A 20,747-nucleotide genomic window follows, 5' to 3' on the forward strand; every position below is an offset into this window, starting at 1 on the left:
TTGAATCCTGCTGTGGGCATGGATGTTTGATTGTCTGTGAAAATACTAGTGGTTGTAGTAGCCAGTAGTGGCATTGGTGTAGATGATGATGGTAGTTGTTGGATTGAGTGGTGGAGACAGAATTGTAGAGTAGGTGCCCTCCCTCAATGAATCTTTAGACTTCATGGAGGTGTCACATAATAATGATGATGATAATTTCTTCGAACATTTCATGCATTCTTTATCAAATGCTTCTTGCTTAAGATACCAAACATGTATCTCTTGATGACCATAGGACACACAAAACATACTTTCATTGCTTAAGTGTACCTTTTTCCACTCCTTGACCCCACAAACAGTCTTTGCTTACACCATTCCACTCTAGCTGCCTTTTGTTTGTATGTCATATCAGCTTTGTCTTATGCATATGTAATTTAAAACCGAATTTGAAGTCATCTCAACCTTCTAGATTTAGACACATTTACAACTAGTTCTTTCCATTTCCTGTGAAAATACCTTGCACTTCAGAAGTGGTTTTTCTTCACGATATTCTTCAATCTCTTGTCATCTCTTGATATAGTTATTACCTTTTGACTGCTATTGCAGTGAATATTTGAAAACTCCAGTTATTAGAATAATGTCTCAATACTCTCCTCATGCTTGAGAACATTTCAATTCCTTCGCTATAAACTGTTGCGTTTGGGCTTTGTGTAGAGACACCATGCGAAACTTCTTAGCTTCCAGTATGTCATTCGTTCGACCCATGGTTAGTAAATGATTAACTGAAATCCATGCACAAACGATTCCTCACATGAGTCAGTCCCACAGCTACTGAAATATATGCTATTTGTACGCTTTGCTCAAATCCAATCGGGAAAAATTTTTAGAATATTCTAATATTTTGAACCACGTTAAAAATTATTCTAATTTTGTGAATGTTTTCAAATAAGTTTCTTATAATTTATATTACATTTTTATGTGTTTACGTGGTTATATAATCTATAAAGTACATAGATTTAGATGATGCTAACTTATATTGGGTAATAATTATTTTCTATTCAGTAAATTAAAAATGCAAATCATTCAACACATTTTCTTTGATTATTCTAATTTTTTGATTCGGAGGTGTATATATAGAGGCTGTTGACTTCACATCAATTGTGTATCCAATAATGCAATGCATATTTCCTTTCTGGACGTGTATATTACTATGCATCATGGGAAAGATCATTATCCAGACTAGTTTTGACCTTTGAGGTCTTATTTGTGGAAACTCTGAAGCCACTTTAGTCCTCCAATACATAGGGGTGGTCTCAGACTGGACAATGTAATTCATCTCAAAACAATCGCAAATATCCATACCAACATTGAGATTCTAACCTGCAGCCCATCGGTTGGAGGGCAGATATGCTAACCACTTGGTCAACCAAACAAGTTAATCATAATTTATTTTATTTTTCTTCAAATTCCTGGTATGTACTCTCAGGATGTACTGGATATTATGATGGTACTATTTGGAAATGTTACATCATTACTAATTTCATATCGATAATTTTCCTCCATAATCTGTTATCTGCCAAGACTCCAAAGTTATTGGTTCTTATATATTTTGGTCTTCTAAGACACTTCTTACTGTATCAATCCACCTAGATCTTAGTCTTCTTCTGGATCTTTTTTCCTGCCATCCTAGCATAAAAACTTTTTTTGTTAAACTATCCTCTGCCATTCTGTTTAAGTGACCTTAGCTCTGTTAACACATTCCGGAATGCTAACAATGGCAAGTTCTTTTCTAATATCCTTCTTTGTAATTATACTACCACTGATGCCATATGTTCACTCCTATAATCTTTCTCAGAACTCTTATATCTGTTGTCTCTAGTCTTTGAGCAAGTGTTTTATTTCTAACTTAGCTCTCAAATCCAAAAGTTAAAATTGGTTTGAACACCATCTTGTATATAGCTAGTTTTGACCAGTTTCTTCATCTGTATAAATTCAGTTAACTTCTTACCATATCAGCTTTTCTGATTCTGTTGTCCATTTCCAAATTTAATTTGCCATCTTTGTTAAAATTGTGCTGAAATAGCTGAAATATTTTACTTGTTCTATAAGTTTTCCATTCAGGATGCAGTTGATGCTTTCAGTGTTTCTGCCTATTTTCATTCTTTTTATTGCTGATTTTGATATCAAGCTTTTTACAGCATTTATTCAATTTAGTTCTTGTAAAGTCTGTAGGGAATCTTGCAGGCTTGCACTAGATTTATTTAGAAGTATAATATCTGCATAAAGTAGAAAGCTAAGGATAACATCTCCAATTTTGATATCAAGTTTAACTTGACTTCATCATGCAATTTATATAAATGAATAATGGTGAAGATAATGTGCACCCTTGTCTCACATGCGATTTAATATCAAAGGTGTACTTCCTTAAATTGTAACCGCTATGTATTTCTCTATGTAATGTCCTATTTATACCACATAACATTTTGAACAGCTTTTCTCTTGGCACCTTGTCACATGGCTTTTCCAGATAAGAAAACTTGATTTTCTTAAGAAATAGAATTTGAATTTCAAAACACTAAGCATATGTTCATATGTCTGTGAACATCTTATTTTAGTACAAAAATTATTTGCCACAGAGAAAATCTCTTTGCTCTCAGCTGATGTTGGTTGAATACTTGAAAGCGCATTATGAAGGTTCTCAGTATTTCAGGATTTAGTTCCAGCACTTTTGAAAAACCAAAAGTTGTTTTGTAATATTGAATGCAAATAACTGGAGATTTGCAATGAATCTTTCAGTATAAATACATATTGGCTTGCATTTCTTGCTTAATTAAGTACTTTGAGTTTTCTGAGGAAGTCAGTTATTCTGAATGTGATTTTAAAGCCATTTTTGCATTTGTTATCAAATAAGGCAAAAAAAATAAAATAAAAATGCAAAAAAGTTAAGCAAGTTTGAGTGCGGTTAGTAGTTGGAAGAAGGTCAGTCGTTTGATGCTGTTGGCACACTCTCCCTCGATGAGTCTTTGGACTCCCTGGAAATGTCATAATAATAATAAATATGGAAACAGACATGTAATATGTTTTTTATAATGATACATTTCTTGAATATATTTGACCTTTAAGAATTTGTGCATTTTAGAAATCTTTAAAGAGAAAATTAACATATTATTCCTATTATCTATAATTATTTTTGTGAGCATTTCACACATTTTTAAATTTGGGTCATTGATTGTTCATTTGACAAAAGTTTTTCAAATAAGGAATTTAAAATTCCTTCAGCAGTTAAGAGTTGCAATAATTTTGATTTAAGTCTTTCACTGCTAATTCTACTGATTTCAGAATTAAAATTAAATATTGCAGTATCATGAAAGTATTTATGAAAATCTTCATGGCCCATGTCTTCTAAAACTTGTTTTATGCATGTCTTAAGCACCCTCTCAGCCTTAGTAATTAAGCTGTTTCACCTAGTTTCATAATCTGTGACAGCTGTTTCTGCTCATGTTATACAACATATGTTTTTGTAAAATACTATTACTTGAAGATTTCTTAAATATAATTTGTTGGAAGTTAGTCAGGATGGTTTAATTATGTTTGAAAACAGTCACTTATCGATGAGTGATACCCACAATGAGGCTATGATGCCACGTGTCAGATATTAATAATAATTATCAATATGTAAATTGTCTTACTAAAAATACTAGCTTTGTATTTGTCACTGTTATAATTTAATTCTTCTCTTTATTATTAATGAACTAAGCACCACATGGCCCTTTAACTGGAATTAAGCTGTCTGTAGTTTTGTTGATTGTGTAAGGTTACATTCAAAAATCTTTTAATACTCATCAACTTGTGTGGATAGGGGTCAGGAGCAGAGTAATCTGTTGATATTCTTCTTACATTGCTGGAGGTTGCAGTTCTTTGAAAATGCTTCACAGTGGAGGATGTCCCACAGAATTTAGGTGGATATTATGAAAGATGACTGGTCATAGCTGGTTTGGTGAGTATGTAGTTCAACTATAAAGAGATGTTGAGCAGCTGTTATAAAGCATAGCATTATGGATGCTAGCTCTGCTGAGTAGTGGCTGTGGAAATATCTGTAGAAAAGAGACAAATCACAAGCTGATTTTCTATGAGAAAGTGTTGAAGAGAGTTGGTAAGAGATGTCATTAAAAAACTGACCTGCCCCTTTCAGAACACAATAAAGGTTTTTGGGGATAATATCTTAGGTATGCTATACCTAAACAGGAGAACAGTATTCCAGGTTGGCCATATTTGGAATTTATACAGAGTAAGTAAATGGTCAGAAGAGAGAGGTACTGTCTTGAGTGGAAAAGGATGTCAAGTTTTTTGGAAGTTGATGATGCTATAGAAGTGATATGATTATGCTGGGAAGGGTTTGGATGACGATTCATGGTTTTTTTAATCGCACAAGGACAGCAGAGGTCATACTGTGCCATAACAAAGGCTATAGCAGTACACAAGGTAAGACAATTGCAAACATCCATGTTCACAGTGGGATTTGAACCCATGACCTGTTAGGTGGAGAGTGGATATGCTAAACGCTTGGCCAACCAGGCTGGCAGGGTTTGGAGTAAGAGTCAGTTCAAGAAGAGAGATTTGGTCTTGTCTGTTGGCTGAGCATTATCAAAATTGAGCAAATAAGATCTGAGGTTTTTTAATAAGTAAAACTGAGCATTGAAGTTGACTAGGTTGTTTTTACCTGAATCAAGGATGCTTTAGAGATCAGTGTTCAGGACATTCATAGATCTTGATGTTTGAGCACTGCAAAAGTTGTCGTATAGGTAGGACAAGTGGAGAGTGCTATCATCAGTAAAACTATGAATGGGGTTTGCAGTCATTTATATAAATCAGGAACAGAGTGAGTGAAATGAAAAAAGCTCTGAGGAATACTTGCATTAACAGGAAAATCCAAAGAGAGAATGATATCCACCATTACACGTAGGGATCAATCTGAGGGAAAACTGACAATCCAGTTACACCAGGATGAAAGCAATCCATATGATAGTAATTTGTTGAGAAGCCTTCAATGCCAGACCTTATCAAAAGCCTTGAAGATGTCAGGTGCAACAGCACAGGTTTCTCCAAACCTTTCCATGGAATGAGTCCAGAGGTGCATGATGTAGTCCAGGAGATTTCCTCTGGATCTAGATGTGTGAAATCCACTGGTAGCTCATTTATTAGATGGCAGTTCTTCATTTGTTGAATTTGACTGTTGATAACCTTCATTATTTTGGAGAAAAATTGAGGTGAGAGCAATAGGTCAATAACTTGATTTATCGTCCCTTTTTGGGAACTAACTGTATATGAGCTTGCTTCCATTCTAGTGTGGATGCCACCTGAGTACAATTTAGTGTATGGATGATAAAGAACAGGAGCACATCTCTTTATCACAATAGGTGGGATTTCATCAGGACTTGGCTGCTTTGTGGTATCAAAGTTTTTCAAGATTCATATGTCTTTCTGGTGGAAGATCACAGGAGGTAATTTACTATGTTTTTCTGTGGAGGAGCTGAAAGGGAAGAATGAAGCCAGCAAATCAACCTTGAATTTAGGTGAAGATACAATGCTACTGTTCAAGTCAGAAAGAGGAAAATAGGATTGGTGGACAAAGATTGCACCCAACAGCTTTGCCAAGGGACCAAAAGATACAACTACCAGTAGCACGAGCAGTGAGTTATCTATATTTATCCTTCAGGAGTTTTCTGCATTTATCCTTGCTGACTTGTTGAAGTTATACTTTGTTCTTTTAGTGATGGTTTTATAAGTTCTGCAGGCAACTGCATAGGCTGTGAAGAAAGTTGGAGGTTTGGTCTCGAGCCACTTGAGGGATCGTTTGCTTTTGTTGGACTAGCCTGGGACACTTCTTGGAGAACCACGGCTTACGTATGGAGTTGGAATTTGAATAGAGTGAGGATTGAGACTCATTTCAACATGAGTGCTGGAATTTCTGTAACAGGTATGTGAATCTGAAGAATGAAAATAGTAGCCTGACCATGGAAAGGAGGAGTAAAAGTCTCAAGTCCTCCCACTTGGCATCATCATAATGTCACAGAACATGAGGTTGTGAGTGGTTGAAGGAAGGACATTCCTCCAAATATGAAACTCTGAGATTGTGATATGAATCACTAAGAGAGCAGTCACTTCAACAGAACACCTGGAAGGAGAACTAGTTAAGAAGCAATCCGGTTTGGTTGAGTGAGGAGGAGGATTGTTAGGAATTCTGGTAGGGAATTCTGGTTATCTATTTCATTGCTAACAGAAAAAAATCTCTGCCTCTCTCCTAGCTTAGTCAGTGAAATTTGAAAAAGGGAGCCATTTAGAATTGTGGACATTGAAATTACCAAAGAAGATGACTTCACTGTTTGAAAATTTGAACTTTGATGACAGGTCAAAGAGGTCAGAATGATTTTCAGAATTGAGGGAATGGTAGAGACAGCAGGTGAATAACAAAATGTAGCAAAGAAATTTTAAGCCACAAGAGGTCAGAAAGGTGAGATTCTAGATTAAACATCCTTTGGCAAGGAATATCAGATTGCACAAAGGCAGAAATACCTCTGTTATGGGAGGGTAATCATACAGGGTGTAATTTGGACAGTTAAAATGGGCTGTGGTTGATTTAGCCAAAATTTGGAGTTCAGTCAAAAACAGAACATCAGGTTTTGGATGCCTGAAAGCGATAATGCACATGCTTATTCAAATAATCAAGTGGGAGAAAAATGGACTCTTGAACATGTTGTCCACACAGAGAGTATCCAGTTTCTAAATGACTTTGCCTCAAAAGTCTCTCCCCCCCCCCCTCTCCAAAAGCATACTATTACACAGACTCCTCCAGGCATGATCTAGAAGTGTAGATTACTACATTTTGGAAAATTATGGAGGCAACTACAATGTTTGAGTAAAACTTTAGTTTAATATAAACCAAAATCAACACTCGACGTTTCAACTTTCATATCAAGGTCATCTTCTGGAGCATATACACTATATACAGAGAAACAAGCTGCACTGCAATCTACATATTTTGCTCAAGTTACTGACCAAACGTTACAACAGTTATTGGCCTGACCTCTGGTGGTGAAAAAAACCTACATCAGCGCTAGAGTACTATTATTATCTATTGGTTACAAAATTACATTGGGCTGGAGAGCAACATATTTATATATTAAAAAACATGATTATACACATAAATTTCAACCAATTGGTATGGAATAGTTTCCAATACTAGCTGATGGTTGCTTAAAGTTCTAAATTATGCCTAGATACTAAGTATTAAGTAGGCTGAATATGTGCCATCCAGATTCTTGGAATTTTCATGCCACCATTATTGTTGATATTAGGGTGGTTAATCAGAATTTCGGAGGCTTCTTTAAATTATCTTTCATACCAGGTTTTTGTATGGTGTAAAGAGCGGGTACTACTGTATTATGCACTACTGTATTTACTTGAATATAACTCACCCCCCCCCCCCTCAAAAAAAAAATTAAAGCTAAAAAATCGTGGTACGAGATATTTGTAGGGATTTTCAGAAACTAAAGTTTTCAGGAAAAAAAACTGAAAATGGGTGTGACTTACCAAGAATCTCCTATTTGTTATCTCTACTTCTGGCCTTGAGAGCGGTTTCCTTGTGGGCATTGTCAAAGTCATCTACCCAAATAGCGTTATCTTCTTTCCCATTATTTCAAGTAAAAATTTCCAGTAATTTACAAAACTTGAGATACGTAATGAACAATCCTTCACGAATGACTAATGAGCAGTGAACGCAGAGTGTGAAACAGACAGCAATGGTAGGCCGTAGAAGATAGAACAGTTATATAGAAGATAGAGATGTGCATATGATTGGTGCAGTATTAACAAAAGATCGCTCGACCTCTGTCCCTCCTTTTTTGAGAAGCAGTACAGATGTCAGACTTCTAGAGATCATCAGAATAGTTTTTTTACAGTAAAATCATCCAAATTGTACTGTATATCAAGTGAAAGAATAGTTTTGATGCAAAGAAAATGCAATGTAGCAACTATTTTCAAAATGAAATCAGATAAAGAATCTTAATTGAAATATGAAGAAAAGAGTACGGGGGGGTTACCTTTACAAAGTAACCTGCAAAACATAGAACAGTTAAATTGGAGGAACTGGGAGGATAGTAGGGAGGGATTAAGGAATTTTTTACTTATAACATTAGCACTCGCAACAAAATGAGCACTATGTATAGTCAGATATTTTCATTTCGTAACACAAAATGGTGTCTAGTGGTATTATTCTTGGTGATATCTTAAGACTAAATATGCATATTATCTAATATGGTGCCATAAGCAAACTTTTTACTTGGCCACAATTTATTACGATCTTGTGTAATTCAGTACATACAAGTATTATGTAGAAATATGAAGATGCTTCTTCTTGCTTATATGGATTTATTATTATCAGGCCTACAGGATGTCAAAGACTAATTGAGAAAGGCCATACATCACCCACACCAACTGTCATACCTTCTCTTAAAATTATTCACACTAGATGCACTCACCACTTCAGCAGACATACTGATCCACTCAATTACTACTCGCAGAAAAATCTCTAGCTCTCATAGCTTAACTGCACAAAAACTTCCATGGTGTCCCCTTTTCCTTTCCCTTCCCTCCATGTGTTGAACATTTTCATTAACTGATATCCTTGTCTGCAGTCCACATAATCTGAATCTGTCTTTTTAATCTACATTTCATAAACCTGATATCATGTTTGTAACTTCTTTGCAGCCTTTTCATAGCTCATTTATCCTTTGTGAACCCAGGAGATCAAATCTGTGTGCAGTAGCCCAGATGTGGTCATATCATGGCCTTGTAAAGTGGCAAAATAGCTTATATATTCTTGTGTCAATGTTCATTTCAACACTGCAATTATCCTCTAAACCAGTGGTTCTTAACCTGGGGTGTGCACACCCCTGGGGGTGCGAGAAAGCATTTCCAGGGGTGCAAGAGAAGTTTCTAAATTTTCGATGGAAACTAGCGAACGCTACATAGACTTTTGGACCCCCACTCCTACCCTCTCTACCTTTTGCCTCAGCGCATCGCACTTACCAGCACATGCAGCGCAATAAGAAACTGGTTGATACGCGCACATGTTCGCATACTCTGAGTACGAACGTTAACGAGGTGGTTTGACACAGAAGCGAATACTAATTTCTTTAATTTACCAACATTAATTAGTGACTAAAGCCCATACCAGATACAATCAATCGATTACATAAAGGTTTCCTCCAAATTTTGAAAAATTATAATTATTTTAATAATTATAATTTTTATTATAATTATTAAAATTACAATTAAAAGATTAATTACAATTAACAGATTACAATCAGCATGATGGTGAATCTGCAGGACATACTCTTAACATCCTGAAGTCTAAGAAGGCATGATTTTATACCAGTGGTACTATCACAAAATTTGATGTTGTGGCAGTTCAAAAGCCCTTGTTAGAAGCTTCTTATCAAGTGGCATATCTGTGTGCTAAGAAAAGAAAAGGTCATACAATAGCTGAGGAATTGATAAAACCATGTGTACTTGAAATTTGCAAAAATTGTATTGGGTTCTGAAGCACAAAGGAAAATTCAGCAGATTCCGTTATCAAACGATGTGATTTGATCGTGCATTCAAGATCTCAGTGTTGATATTTTACTGCAGGTAGTAGAAGATATCAAAGCCAGTCCTCTAAAAGTGAGTATTCAACTGGACGGGTCAACTGATGTTGATAATTGCAGTCAATTGTTGGTATTTGTGCGATACATTAAGGAAAAAGAAATGTTGGAAGAATTTTTATTTTGTGAGCCACTGGAATTGATGACAAAAGGAATTGATGTTTTCAATCATATCAAAAACTTTTTTTTGAAACATCAAATACCCATGAATGTGATAAGCTCAATTTGCACTGATGGTGCCCCTGCAATGTTGGGCAAAAATTCTGGATTTTTTTCATACATCAAGACAGAAATACCGCAAGTTACAATAACACATTGCATGTTGCACCACCATTGAAAGCTTTGCCAGAGAATTTAAAACAACACTTAACTACTGCAGTAAATGTAGTAAAGTATATCTGAGGATGAGCACTTAATCATCGTATCTTTCGTGCTTTGTGCGAAGAAATCGGTGCTGTTGATACTGTGCTTCTTTATCACACTGAAGTATGTACGGTGGCTCTCCAAGGGCTGCATGCTAAGCAGGGTTTTTGAATTGCACGAGGAAATCATACAGTTCTTACTAACCAAAATTGTGATTTAGTTAAAGCTTTGAAAAAAGAGAAGCAATACTTCGACTAGCCTACTTAGCAGATATATTTAGCCACCTGAATGAATTAAACACATCAATGCACGGATTTGGTAAGAACATAACAGCTAGTGAAAAATTATCTTCATTTATTGAAAAACTAAAAATTTGGAAACATTGAGTTGAAAATCGAAATTTTGCAAACTTTCCTTTGCTTGATTCAATCGTTCTGGAAAATGAGAAAATAATAATTATACCTGAAACTGCAATACACCTCCAACATTTGAGTGAATCATTTCATGCATACTTTACCACGGGAAATATTAGCAAAGTTCAGAGATGGATACTGGATCTATTTCTATTTGACCCCGATTCGATGGACGACAGCTATTTAATAAAAGATGATCTTATTGAAATAAGAGCCAATGCACGTATTCAAATGGAATTTGAAAAACTGGACTTAGAACAATTCTGGTGTACACAGTTAGAACCTTATCCACAGCTGGCAAAAGCAGCATCGCAGACACTTTTACCATTTGCCACCACCTACCTGTGTGAAATGGGATTTTCATCACATTTGCACATAAAAACAAAAGCCAGAAATCACTTAAATGCAAGTGATGACTTACGCGTGGTTCTTTCAAAAAAGGAGCCTCGCTTCAAAAGTATTATTATGAATAAACAACAGTCATTAAAAATTGAGATATTGTTTTGTATGTATATATAAATGTATGTTTATTTTTCAATAAATAAATTGTCTTGCAATAGTTGTAATTTGCTAAATAAAAAAAAAAATAGAAACACATTTTTCAGGGTGTGTGCGAACTTATTTTTAGATTCAAGGGGGTGCAGTCACTAAAAAGGTTAAGACCCACTGCTCTAGACGATGCTTGCAATTTTTGTGATGTTGACCCTTAAACCTTAACTTGCTATTTATCCATGATTCCAAGATCTCTAGCCTTGTCAGTTACTCCAAGCATAATCACACCAATATGATACATTGTTGGATATCTCATCATACTAAAGTGATTAACTTTACACTTGCTAACATTAAACTGGTAGCCATTATCGTTTGCCCATCTAGCCTATTCAAATCATCCTGTTAATGTTGTGTAATCAGTAGCATCTCTGATTGCCCTGCATATCTTTGTAGCATAGCCAAAAATTACAGATCTCCTGCCAGATCCTTCTTAATATCATTAATATTTAAATTAAACAACAGTGGTCCAAGGACTAATCCCTGAGGAACACCACTAGTCACCCTAAATCTGTCAGATTCGCACTCCTATATATCACTTTCTGATACCTATCCATCAGCTACCCATTTATCCAAGCTAATAGCTAATATTCCAATCCCATATTTTTCAGTTTATGCAACAGCCTTTCATGTGATATCCTATCAAATGCCTCACAAAGTTCAACAGCATCATATTGTACCCATTCTCTTTATCCAACTCAACCATAACATTGTTATAAAATAAGAACAAATTGCTCAGACATAATCTCCTTTAGTAAACCCATGCTATCCCATTTCTGCGAGTATTTACTAACTTGTCTAAAATTTTCACAATCACCCCAGAAATATTGATAGTAGGCACATCAGTCTTGGCATCACTGTTGTACAATGGGATTATGCATTTCTGTGGGATCTTTCCTGAACTGAGACTCAAATTATACAAACACATCAAGGGCCTATGTTCCTTTAGCATATGTGCTGATATCTCCTGTGTTGCTACTCGTGAATTCTTATCCAGATTATGCAATAGCTCTATGCCAGGGGTTTCCAACTTTTTTGCCATTACACCTGCCTTTAATGTAATCTTAATGTACACACCTCCCCTAAAAATCCAAACACTAAAATGAATACAAACGAACAACATGAACTATATGAAAATAATGAAATTCATTTTTAATCAAGATATAAGCAAATGAAACAAATATAATTATTTATCCTAAACAATTATAAAACAAGTATATAATTCTTCATAACCACTTTAAGGAGATGGATGTTGCTACTTTCAACCAGTTAGGACATTGAAGAACAGTCTTTGACAGTGCTACACGAATATCATGGCTGGCATCCAATTATTTCTAATTTTTTTTTCTTCACACTAATGTTGAAAATCCATATTTGCATAGATAGATTGTAGAAAATGGGATTAAGGCTAAAAGAGCATTACTTGCCAAAACTTGATATGCAGTCATTTGGGAACACCAGAATTCATCAAAGATTCTGATTAATGAAATTTTGCCTTATTCAAGATTTGCTCTGTAGTTTGATGAAATCGTCCTTTTTGTCAACATCATCCATCAAATCCAAATTGGTTTAATTTGTACGACTTTGCTTTCACTTATGACTAGCTTGTCAATGTTTGTGCCGCCTTCACCACCGTGTTACTCATTTGAAACTAGTATTTTGGGAAAGGTAGATTTATTGTAGCAATGTACAACTAAAGTTCTTCACATATACCCTGGACTCTGTACCTCTCCAAGGGAGGTGATACTCCTCAGTTTGAGAAACCCTGCCCTAGATCCTTCTCATTCACCTTTATTATCTCTTCACCCAGTGTAGTTGTAGCACTGTTACATACACCAGGTTGATCTTATAAAGTGAGCACTCGTTATTTGAAGAATTGAATCTTCATTCAGTGAAGATATTTTTCCACATTCATCCACTCTTTTACTTGCAGCCTAATAATAAAATTTCCTATCAGTGGTCCTAATAGGCACTTATGCACCCACAACTTTTCCAAGTATTCTTGGACTTTGCAACCGTAACTCGAGGATAAGATGGTTAGCCATATGCCTCCCAGTGTGTTCTATGTCTCTGTAAATGCGTGTATTCACGGGGCCAGTTTGCCTGTTCTGGAGGAGGAAAAATTAGTTTCCGGGTGAAAAAAATCCCCTACCTCCATATGAGACTAGCTAACTCATCTTTGGTTGAATGAGACCAGATAAAGATCACTAATGGGAATTGAACCCAGGGGTCTTTCTGACCAAAGGGCTTAGTCCATAGCTCAATTGGTATGCTCAATGATAAAATTATTATGTGATATCTTCATGAGTTGGGATACTGACACTTTTATACACAAAACTTCTCATACCTCTCCTTAAACTCATTCACTTTTAGGATGCTCAACTAATTCTGACAATCCATTCCACTTATTCAACCCTCTCCATACATGAAATTTAGTCCTCACACCCATATCATTGATATATGAATTAAATAGTGATGGCCTCAGTACAGAATGCTGAGGTACTCCACTAGTCATCCTTGTTCTCCTTGATTCCACTCTGCCATATACTATCCTCTGGTGTCTGTCTGTCAGTCAGTCATCCCCCTTATCCATGCTACTAGCTTCATACCCATTCCTGTTTGCTCTGATTAACTACACTTTACATTAGGATATTAGGAAAAAGAAAACCAGGACGTCCTCTTAAACGATGACTTCTAAGGCAGAACAGGCCATGCTAGGCCTAAATCCTTGATATGCATGATGATGATGATGATGATGATGAACTACACTTTACACAACTTCCATGAATGGCCCCTAGTTCTCTGACCTACTTTTCATATGTTGAAACATTTTTTGTGCATCAATTTTATAAATCTCCCTTTAATATCTTAAAAGTTTTGTCTCCTCTTTTCCACCTATCAACTAAACTTTGTAACCCGCACGCCTTCAATCTGTCCTCATAGCATTCCACAGACCTGTCACCAGCTTTGTCACGTTGTTGAATCCTCTCTACCATCTCCTGATCCACCAAGAAATCCAGGTGACCAAATCTGTGCACAGTAGTCCAGATGTGGCCAAATCATAACCTTATAAAGGATAATAACTTATCTTTACTTGTATGTTTTTCAACATCCAAATAATCCATCGACTATTTTATCAGCTTTTACAATGTGCTCTCTGAACTTCAGTTCTCTGTACACTGTTATCCCCAAAATTCCTAGTCTTGTTGATTTCCTGCAATCCAATACCATAAATGTGGTGCACAGTATGCAACCTTTTCAACCTGTGACCTTGCATTTTGTAACATTAACTTGACAATCATGATCCTTTGCACACAATGACAATTTATTTAAATCATCCTGAAGGGTGTATACATCACCTTTATTAACTATTTTCCTTTCCAGTTTTGGATCAGCAGCTAACAAATTATATCTCCCCCCTTTCCCCACTCCCAAATCTTTCCCATATCATTGATATATAAATTAAAGAGTGGTGGCCCCAGTACAGAATGCTGAGGTACTCCACTAGTCATCCTTATTCTCCTCGATTCCACTCTGCTATATACTATCCTCTGGTGTCTGTCAGTCATCCCTTTATCCATGCTACTAGCTTCATACCCATTCCTGTTTGCTCTGACTTTTGTAATAGTTTTCCATACATGTGGTATTCTGTCAAATGCCTTTGCAAAGTGTAGCAGTATCATGGTGTAGCAATTTTATTTATTCAATTCTGCTGTAACTTTATAAAATGTGAATAAATTATTAAGACATGACCTACCCTTTACAAAATCATGTTTCTCACTATAGAATATCATATCCTTAATCACTTGCTATTGGATTTTACCTTGAACCAATTTTTTCAACCCTTTAATCACCACTGCTGATCTATTAATTGGTCTGTAGTTTGCTGTTTCTGTCTTGGAGTCATCTTTATGTAGTGCAACTGTCTTACATTCTTTCCACTCTCATGGAACCTTGCCAGAGCTGAGACTTAGATTTGAACAACTTCATCAGAGGTAATGCCAATTCTCTTGCACATTCATGTAGTACATGGGCCGACATACCATCCAGTCCCACTGTGTATTCAGATATTTTTCAATATGCTGTGAACACCTGTTTATTTACCTCAATTTTGAAATGTATCTGTCACATCAATTGTAAATTCTCCACCTGTGATATATCTTTGCAAAATGATCACTCAGCAACTCAGCTATTTCTTTTGTCTCTGTTGCCTTCCTACCATCAGCATTGAGGAATTTTTCCTCTTATAACGAAAAAACGTCTTATGGATTTACTTTGGCCTGCTTAGCCAGTTTTCTCTCATAATCTTTGACCTTTCTTACCATACTAGTCACCCTTCTTGCTTGTGCTTTGTACTGCTCATGAGTATGCTGATCACCCTTTAATTTATATTCCTTGCACAATAGTTTTTTTTTTCCAGCTCTTGCTTTATATCTCTACTCATCCACTTGGTTCATCCTCCTGACCATACCCAAGCCATGCCATTGTTCCAAGGTTCCTCCTAAGTCTGTCCTAATTTCCACTTGTAGTTCAACATAAACCCTTTCTTGACAGAGAATTCCACATGTGATCCCATACATATGAGGTTGAGGGACCTATAGTCACTCCAATGCTGTGTGTGGAGTTCAGGTAAGGACTGAGATAGAAGTTTATTGATTTTTATGAGTTTCAAGTTGTATAGATATACCAGAATTTAGGTGGAGAATTTACAATTGATGTGACAATTTGGAATACTTTTTGAGGAAGGCTGTTCCAGAGGACAGAGGTGGATGGAATAAAAGAAGGTGAATAGAAGCTAGTTTGGTGTGTTTGCAGTTGCGCAGTAAAGTGGTGCTGGGCAGTTGCAGCTCTTGCATTAAGAGGTGCAACAAAAAAGTGGAGGAATGATGGTTGCCAACTCACTGGAGCAGTGACTGTGGAAGTACCTGTAGAATAGGCAGTGTTGAAACACTGCAACTGTGAGATAGAGGTTGAAGTGAGTCTGTAAGTCTTTGATACAATCAAAGATTTTAAATTTTTGATTGTATCAAAGATTTTACAGGAAGTTTTAGGTGCACTACCCCCAAACACGTGAACAATATTTTAAACATGGGTGGATTTGGGATTTGTATATAGTGAAGAGTTGGTTGGATGTAAAACAAGCTCTTGAACAAAAGAGAATACCAAGTTTTTTATATGCTGAGGAGGCAATGTTGATGTGATGTGTTTATGCCAGGAAAGACTGGAGGTCAATGTTAGTCCAAGCAAAGAGATCTGATCTTGTTGGTGCTCAGCCGGAACTTTGAATTCTTAAGTACAGGAACAAAGAATTGTAAACACATTACTGAAAGAAACAGTGGTCAGCTGCAATTGTATGTATCTGTTGTTAAAGAAAATCCTTCTATGAGTAAGTTTACATGATAATTGAAGAACTAAAGATGGACAAGAAGTTCTAATGGTTCAGACCTACTGTTGAATCTTCAGAATCATCTCGGTCCATTACATAGACATCACAGGGTTTGCAATTGCTTCACAGGCATCTTATCCCAAGAAAACATTACGAATTCTTGCAATACTGTTAGTGCTAACAATGGGTCATATCTCATTTTACGACATTTCAAATATGCCTAGTGGGAGATCTAGTGAGAAGGCACTATTAAGATGGTCAATTTTATGTTACAATTCTTGGACAACTTGAGCTCTGTGACATGACCTGCTTGAAGTGAACATTGAGTGAATGTATTTAAGTTCAAATAGACTGCGGTATTCATCCTTTTTTTCTACTAATATCAAGAGGCCAAAGGAATGCCAGGAAAATGTTGCAGGTGATTACTCCACAGCCAAACATTGCTATATTCAAACATATATTTCTGAAGCTTCATTTTGTCAACATATCCTTGTTCTGTCTATATGAAATTGCAGGACCTGGGATTTATCACTCATTGTGACCTTTCTCCAGTTGCCTGGAGTCTGGTGCTGACATTCACTCACCTATCTTAGTTGCCTATTTTTACTAGGGATATAGTACCTTTTGATTATCATATAATTTTATTTTTCTGAAGAGGGGGGGGGGTGATTGGTCCCATCTCATCTCAGACTGTACAGCATTACATGATGCATTCGTATACTCCTTGCTGATCCTGATTATATTGCAGTTATTTGAGCATGTCTGTTGGATTTTACAATACTGTTGATCCTTCATCTGCCTTTTGCATTGATCACCTGTTTCCAACTACTTGCCTTGATACCAATTTGACATTTATTCTTCATTACACCATTTTTAATATATGCTAAGACATAAATATTATAAAATTTGTGTTCAATATATATTATGGGTTAATTTATCTATTAGACAAATGTGTATCTTTATAAAACCTTAGTCCTATAATATATTAATTTTAATAAATTATGCTGATTATTTGTGAATATTTAATGAAAAGAAAGTAGGTGGTGCTATTGGAAACCAAATCATGGAATTATACATACTTCCCTATGTGTCTGAGAAGTAAAGACCTGTAGATTTGGTAATTATATTATTTTAAAAAATGAACCACTTTGTGATGGATATCATACATAGTTTCTTGCTTTTAGCTCATCTTCACCAAAGCCAGAGTCTCCCAGACCAGAAATCTCTACCTCACAAACAGTCAATAATGTATCATCAATGAATAGCCATTTAACTCCAGTATGTATTTATTCCTTTATTTTCTGTTTAATGAAATATTTTATTTCTACTAATGAACTATCATATTCAAAATACTACTTAATTTGAACTAGAGTTGAAGTGTGCTTCAGTAGCCATGAGATATTAGTAAATATCTCATGGCTACTGAAGGGTAGCCATGAGATATTTACTCATGGCTATTTTCTGGCGCATCTTATACGCCAGAAAAATTTTCTGGCATATAAGATGCACTTTTTTTTCTTTGAAAATAGGTCTGAAAAACAGGGGGTTGTCTTATATGCTGATACTCAGTTTATTACTTTCATTTCTGGAAATTTTCTCTGTTCCGAGTTACGTAGAGTTCAGTGGATGTTCATGTGCTGTCATCAACGATTACTGCTGTGTTCCTGTTTGTTTAAACTTTCCAATTGTTGTTGTGGTTGTTGTTAATGGTGATAAATTTCTGCCATTAAATTTTCTCTAAATTTCTTGGCAAATTATGGCTGAAAAATGTCGGCATTGCTACAATATTGCATACAAACTACTTAATTTGATTTCATATGCTAAAGAACATGGAAACAGGGTTGCAGAGAGGCATTTTGGGCCACCCTCAACTGAGAAAATGATTAGAACTTGGTGGAATCAGGAAGAGGATCTAAAAAATCTTTTTTTTCCTAAAAAAAAAATGTACAAAAAAGGGGTGAGTCTTATATGCTGGCAAATACGGTACTTCATTTAAAATTAAAAATATATTTGCAAGGTATGCCATAATTCTTCTATAATAATATATAATTATAAAAGGATGTTTTATTTAGTTTGTGACATAAAGCACAAGTTTAAGCCTAAATTGAATGTCATCAAAGACAGGAATGGATCATTACTAACAGAAGAGTTGGAAATCAAAAACAGATGGAAAGAATACTGTGAGGAACTGTACAGCAGAGTGGATAAAGAAAATGTGGAGTCCTCCCACCAAGAAAATATTGATTTGGAACCTCCTCCACTTAGGCATGAAGTTGAAAGAGCAGTTAAGCAGCTCAACAGCAATAAGGCCCTGGGTGCAGATGAAATCCCAGCAGAGTTAATTAAGGCCACAGGGGATGGAGGGATAAGAGTGTTTCATAGATTGATTACAAGGATATGGGAGACAGGATCATGGCCTAGAGACTGGAAGAAGTCAGTTTTCATACTACTACACAAGAAAGGTGATAAGATGGCATGCAAGAATTATTGAACTATTAGTTTGATATCTCATGCAAGCAAAATTTTATTAAAGATCATGCTAAACAGGATTGAGGCCAAAGTTGAGGCAGAGATGCTCGAGGAACAAGCAGGTTTTAGGAAAGGTAGGGGCACCAGAGATCAGATCCTTTGCCTTAGACAGATCATAGAAAAATATAAAGAATTCAGACTCCCTCTGGTAATGTGTTTCTTTGACTACGCTAAAGCTTTTGACTATGTTGAGCATGTGAAACTGTGGGAAGTAATGAAAAGAATGGGTTTTCCTCAACACACCATCAGGTTGATAGCCAACTTGTATAAGGAGCAAGAAGCCACAGTAAGAACAGGTGTTGGATTGACTGACTGGCTTCAAGTTGGAAAAGGAGTTAGACAAGGATGTTTACTTTCTCCTCACTTGTTTAGTATATATGCAGAGGACATCATGCATGAAGCATTGGATGAGCTCAGGACAGGAATTACAATAGGAGGTAGATTGATTGGTAATCTGAGGTACACTGATGATACAGTACTCCTTTGTAATGACATGGAAGAACTAGCACTAATTCTTGACAAAGTTAACAAGATCAATAATAACAAAGGACTTCAACTCAATTCTAGCAAGACAAAGACCATGGTTCTCAAAGGAAAAACAAACAGAGAAGCTCTTGAGAAACAAGTGTATCTTAATGGAGAAAGAATTGAGGAAGTCAGCAAGTTTGATTTACCTGGGATCCATTATTAATGTGAAGAATTGCTGTTTAGAAGATGTCAGAAAAAGGTTAGGAATGGCTAAAACAACAGTCAGAGACCGGTCTAAAATCTGGAAGGATGGATCTATCTCCATGGGAACAAAGTTGAGGATTTTAGATGCAGTTGTTTTTCCAACAGCGACTTATGGATGCGAGACTTGGAACCTAAAGAAGTCAGATAAGAAACGGATATCTGCTTTTGAGATGTGGTGTTACAGAAGGCTGTTGAGGATATATACTGAAAGGCGTACAAATGAATGGGTGTTAGAAAAGATTAGTAAAACTTTAAGGCTCCTTAAGGATATTGACAGAAGAAAGTTAAAATATTTTGGACACATAGAAAGGATGGAAGGAGGACTTCTCAGAACAGTAATAGAAGGTAAAGTTCCTGGAAAAAGAGGCAGGGGTAGACCATCGATGAGATGGATGGATGGCGTGTGTGTGGAGTGACTGATCTTCAGAGAGTTGAGGCTGCCAGAAAAGCAAACAACAGGACTACATGGCGAGGCCTGGTGTGGAACATCATCGAGCATTGGAGTGACCATACGGCATCTGTAGATGCTCAGTGAACACAGAGAGGTATGCCATAATCCATATGTTTCATGTAAATTTAATCAATAATCATGTTTCGGTTGAGTTTATATAAAAAAAAAAAACAAAACTCATTTTTTCAGGTCATAAAACCTACTGAAAATTTTTCCTTTGGATAGCCAGTGTACCTCTTCTTGCAGGAGCATTGTTTTGTGAGAACTAGAAAGCTCCTTGTAGAGTAATGAGAATAATCTTGAGTTCCAGCTTTTTTTTTTTTTTTTGGAACCAACTTCATTTAATTTCTGTGTTGTAATAGGCCCTTCAGGCATTTCCGAAATGGCTATTTGAAATGTTGAGTTCTGGAAGTGGACTGCAGATCAATTGCTGATGTTGCTGAAGAATTTTCATGTTTTTCTTCAGTTTCTGGTTTTTAACCAAGTGAAAGGCAAATCTATTAATTAAAATTTGTTATTTTTTTAATTATCACTCATAAAATCTATTCCATTTGATAAATTAATATGAATGATCTCTCTTTTAAATTAAACAAAAAAAATGAAGATCTTACAGTTTCACTGTGATCATAAGAGTAATCTGT

At 35.9% G+C, this 20,747-nt stretch overlaps 1 protein-coding gene across 5 annotated transcripts in view; it reads left to right on the top strand.

Annotated features, from left to right (window-relative positions):
• Lrch (Leucine-rich-repeats and calponin homology domain protein) overlaps positions 1 to 20,747 on the top strand; it is a 454,905-nt gene that overhangs the window by 236,326 nt on the left and 197,832 nt on the right. For all 5 annotated transcript variants that reach the window (XM_090411096.1, XM_090411095.1, XM_090411098.1 and 2 more), the window contains one exon: positions 17,579 to 17,672. In XM_090411096.1, the coding sequence (XP_090267222.1) occupies positions 17,579 to 17,672 (94 nt within the window). The remainder of the gene's footprint in view (positions 1 to 17,578; positions 17,673 to 20,747) is intronic.

Source organism: Typopeltis vanoorti, chromosome 21, assembly GCF_054136105.1.
Source record: "Typopeltis vanoorti isolate ZY-2024b chromosome 21, IOZ_Tvanoo_1.0, whole genome shotgun sequence".
NCBI classification, from domain to species: Eukaryota; Metazoa; Arthropoda; class Arachnida; order Uropygi; family Thelyphonidae; genus Typopeltis; species Typopeltis vanoorti.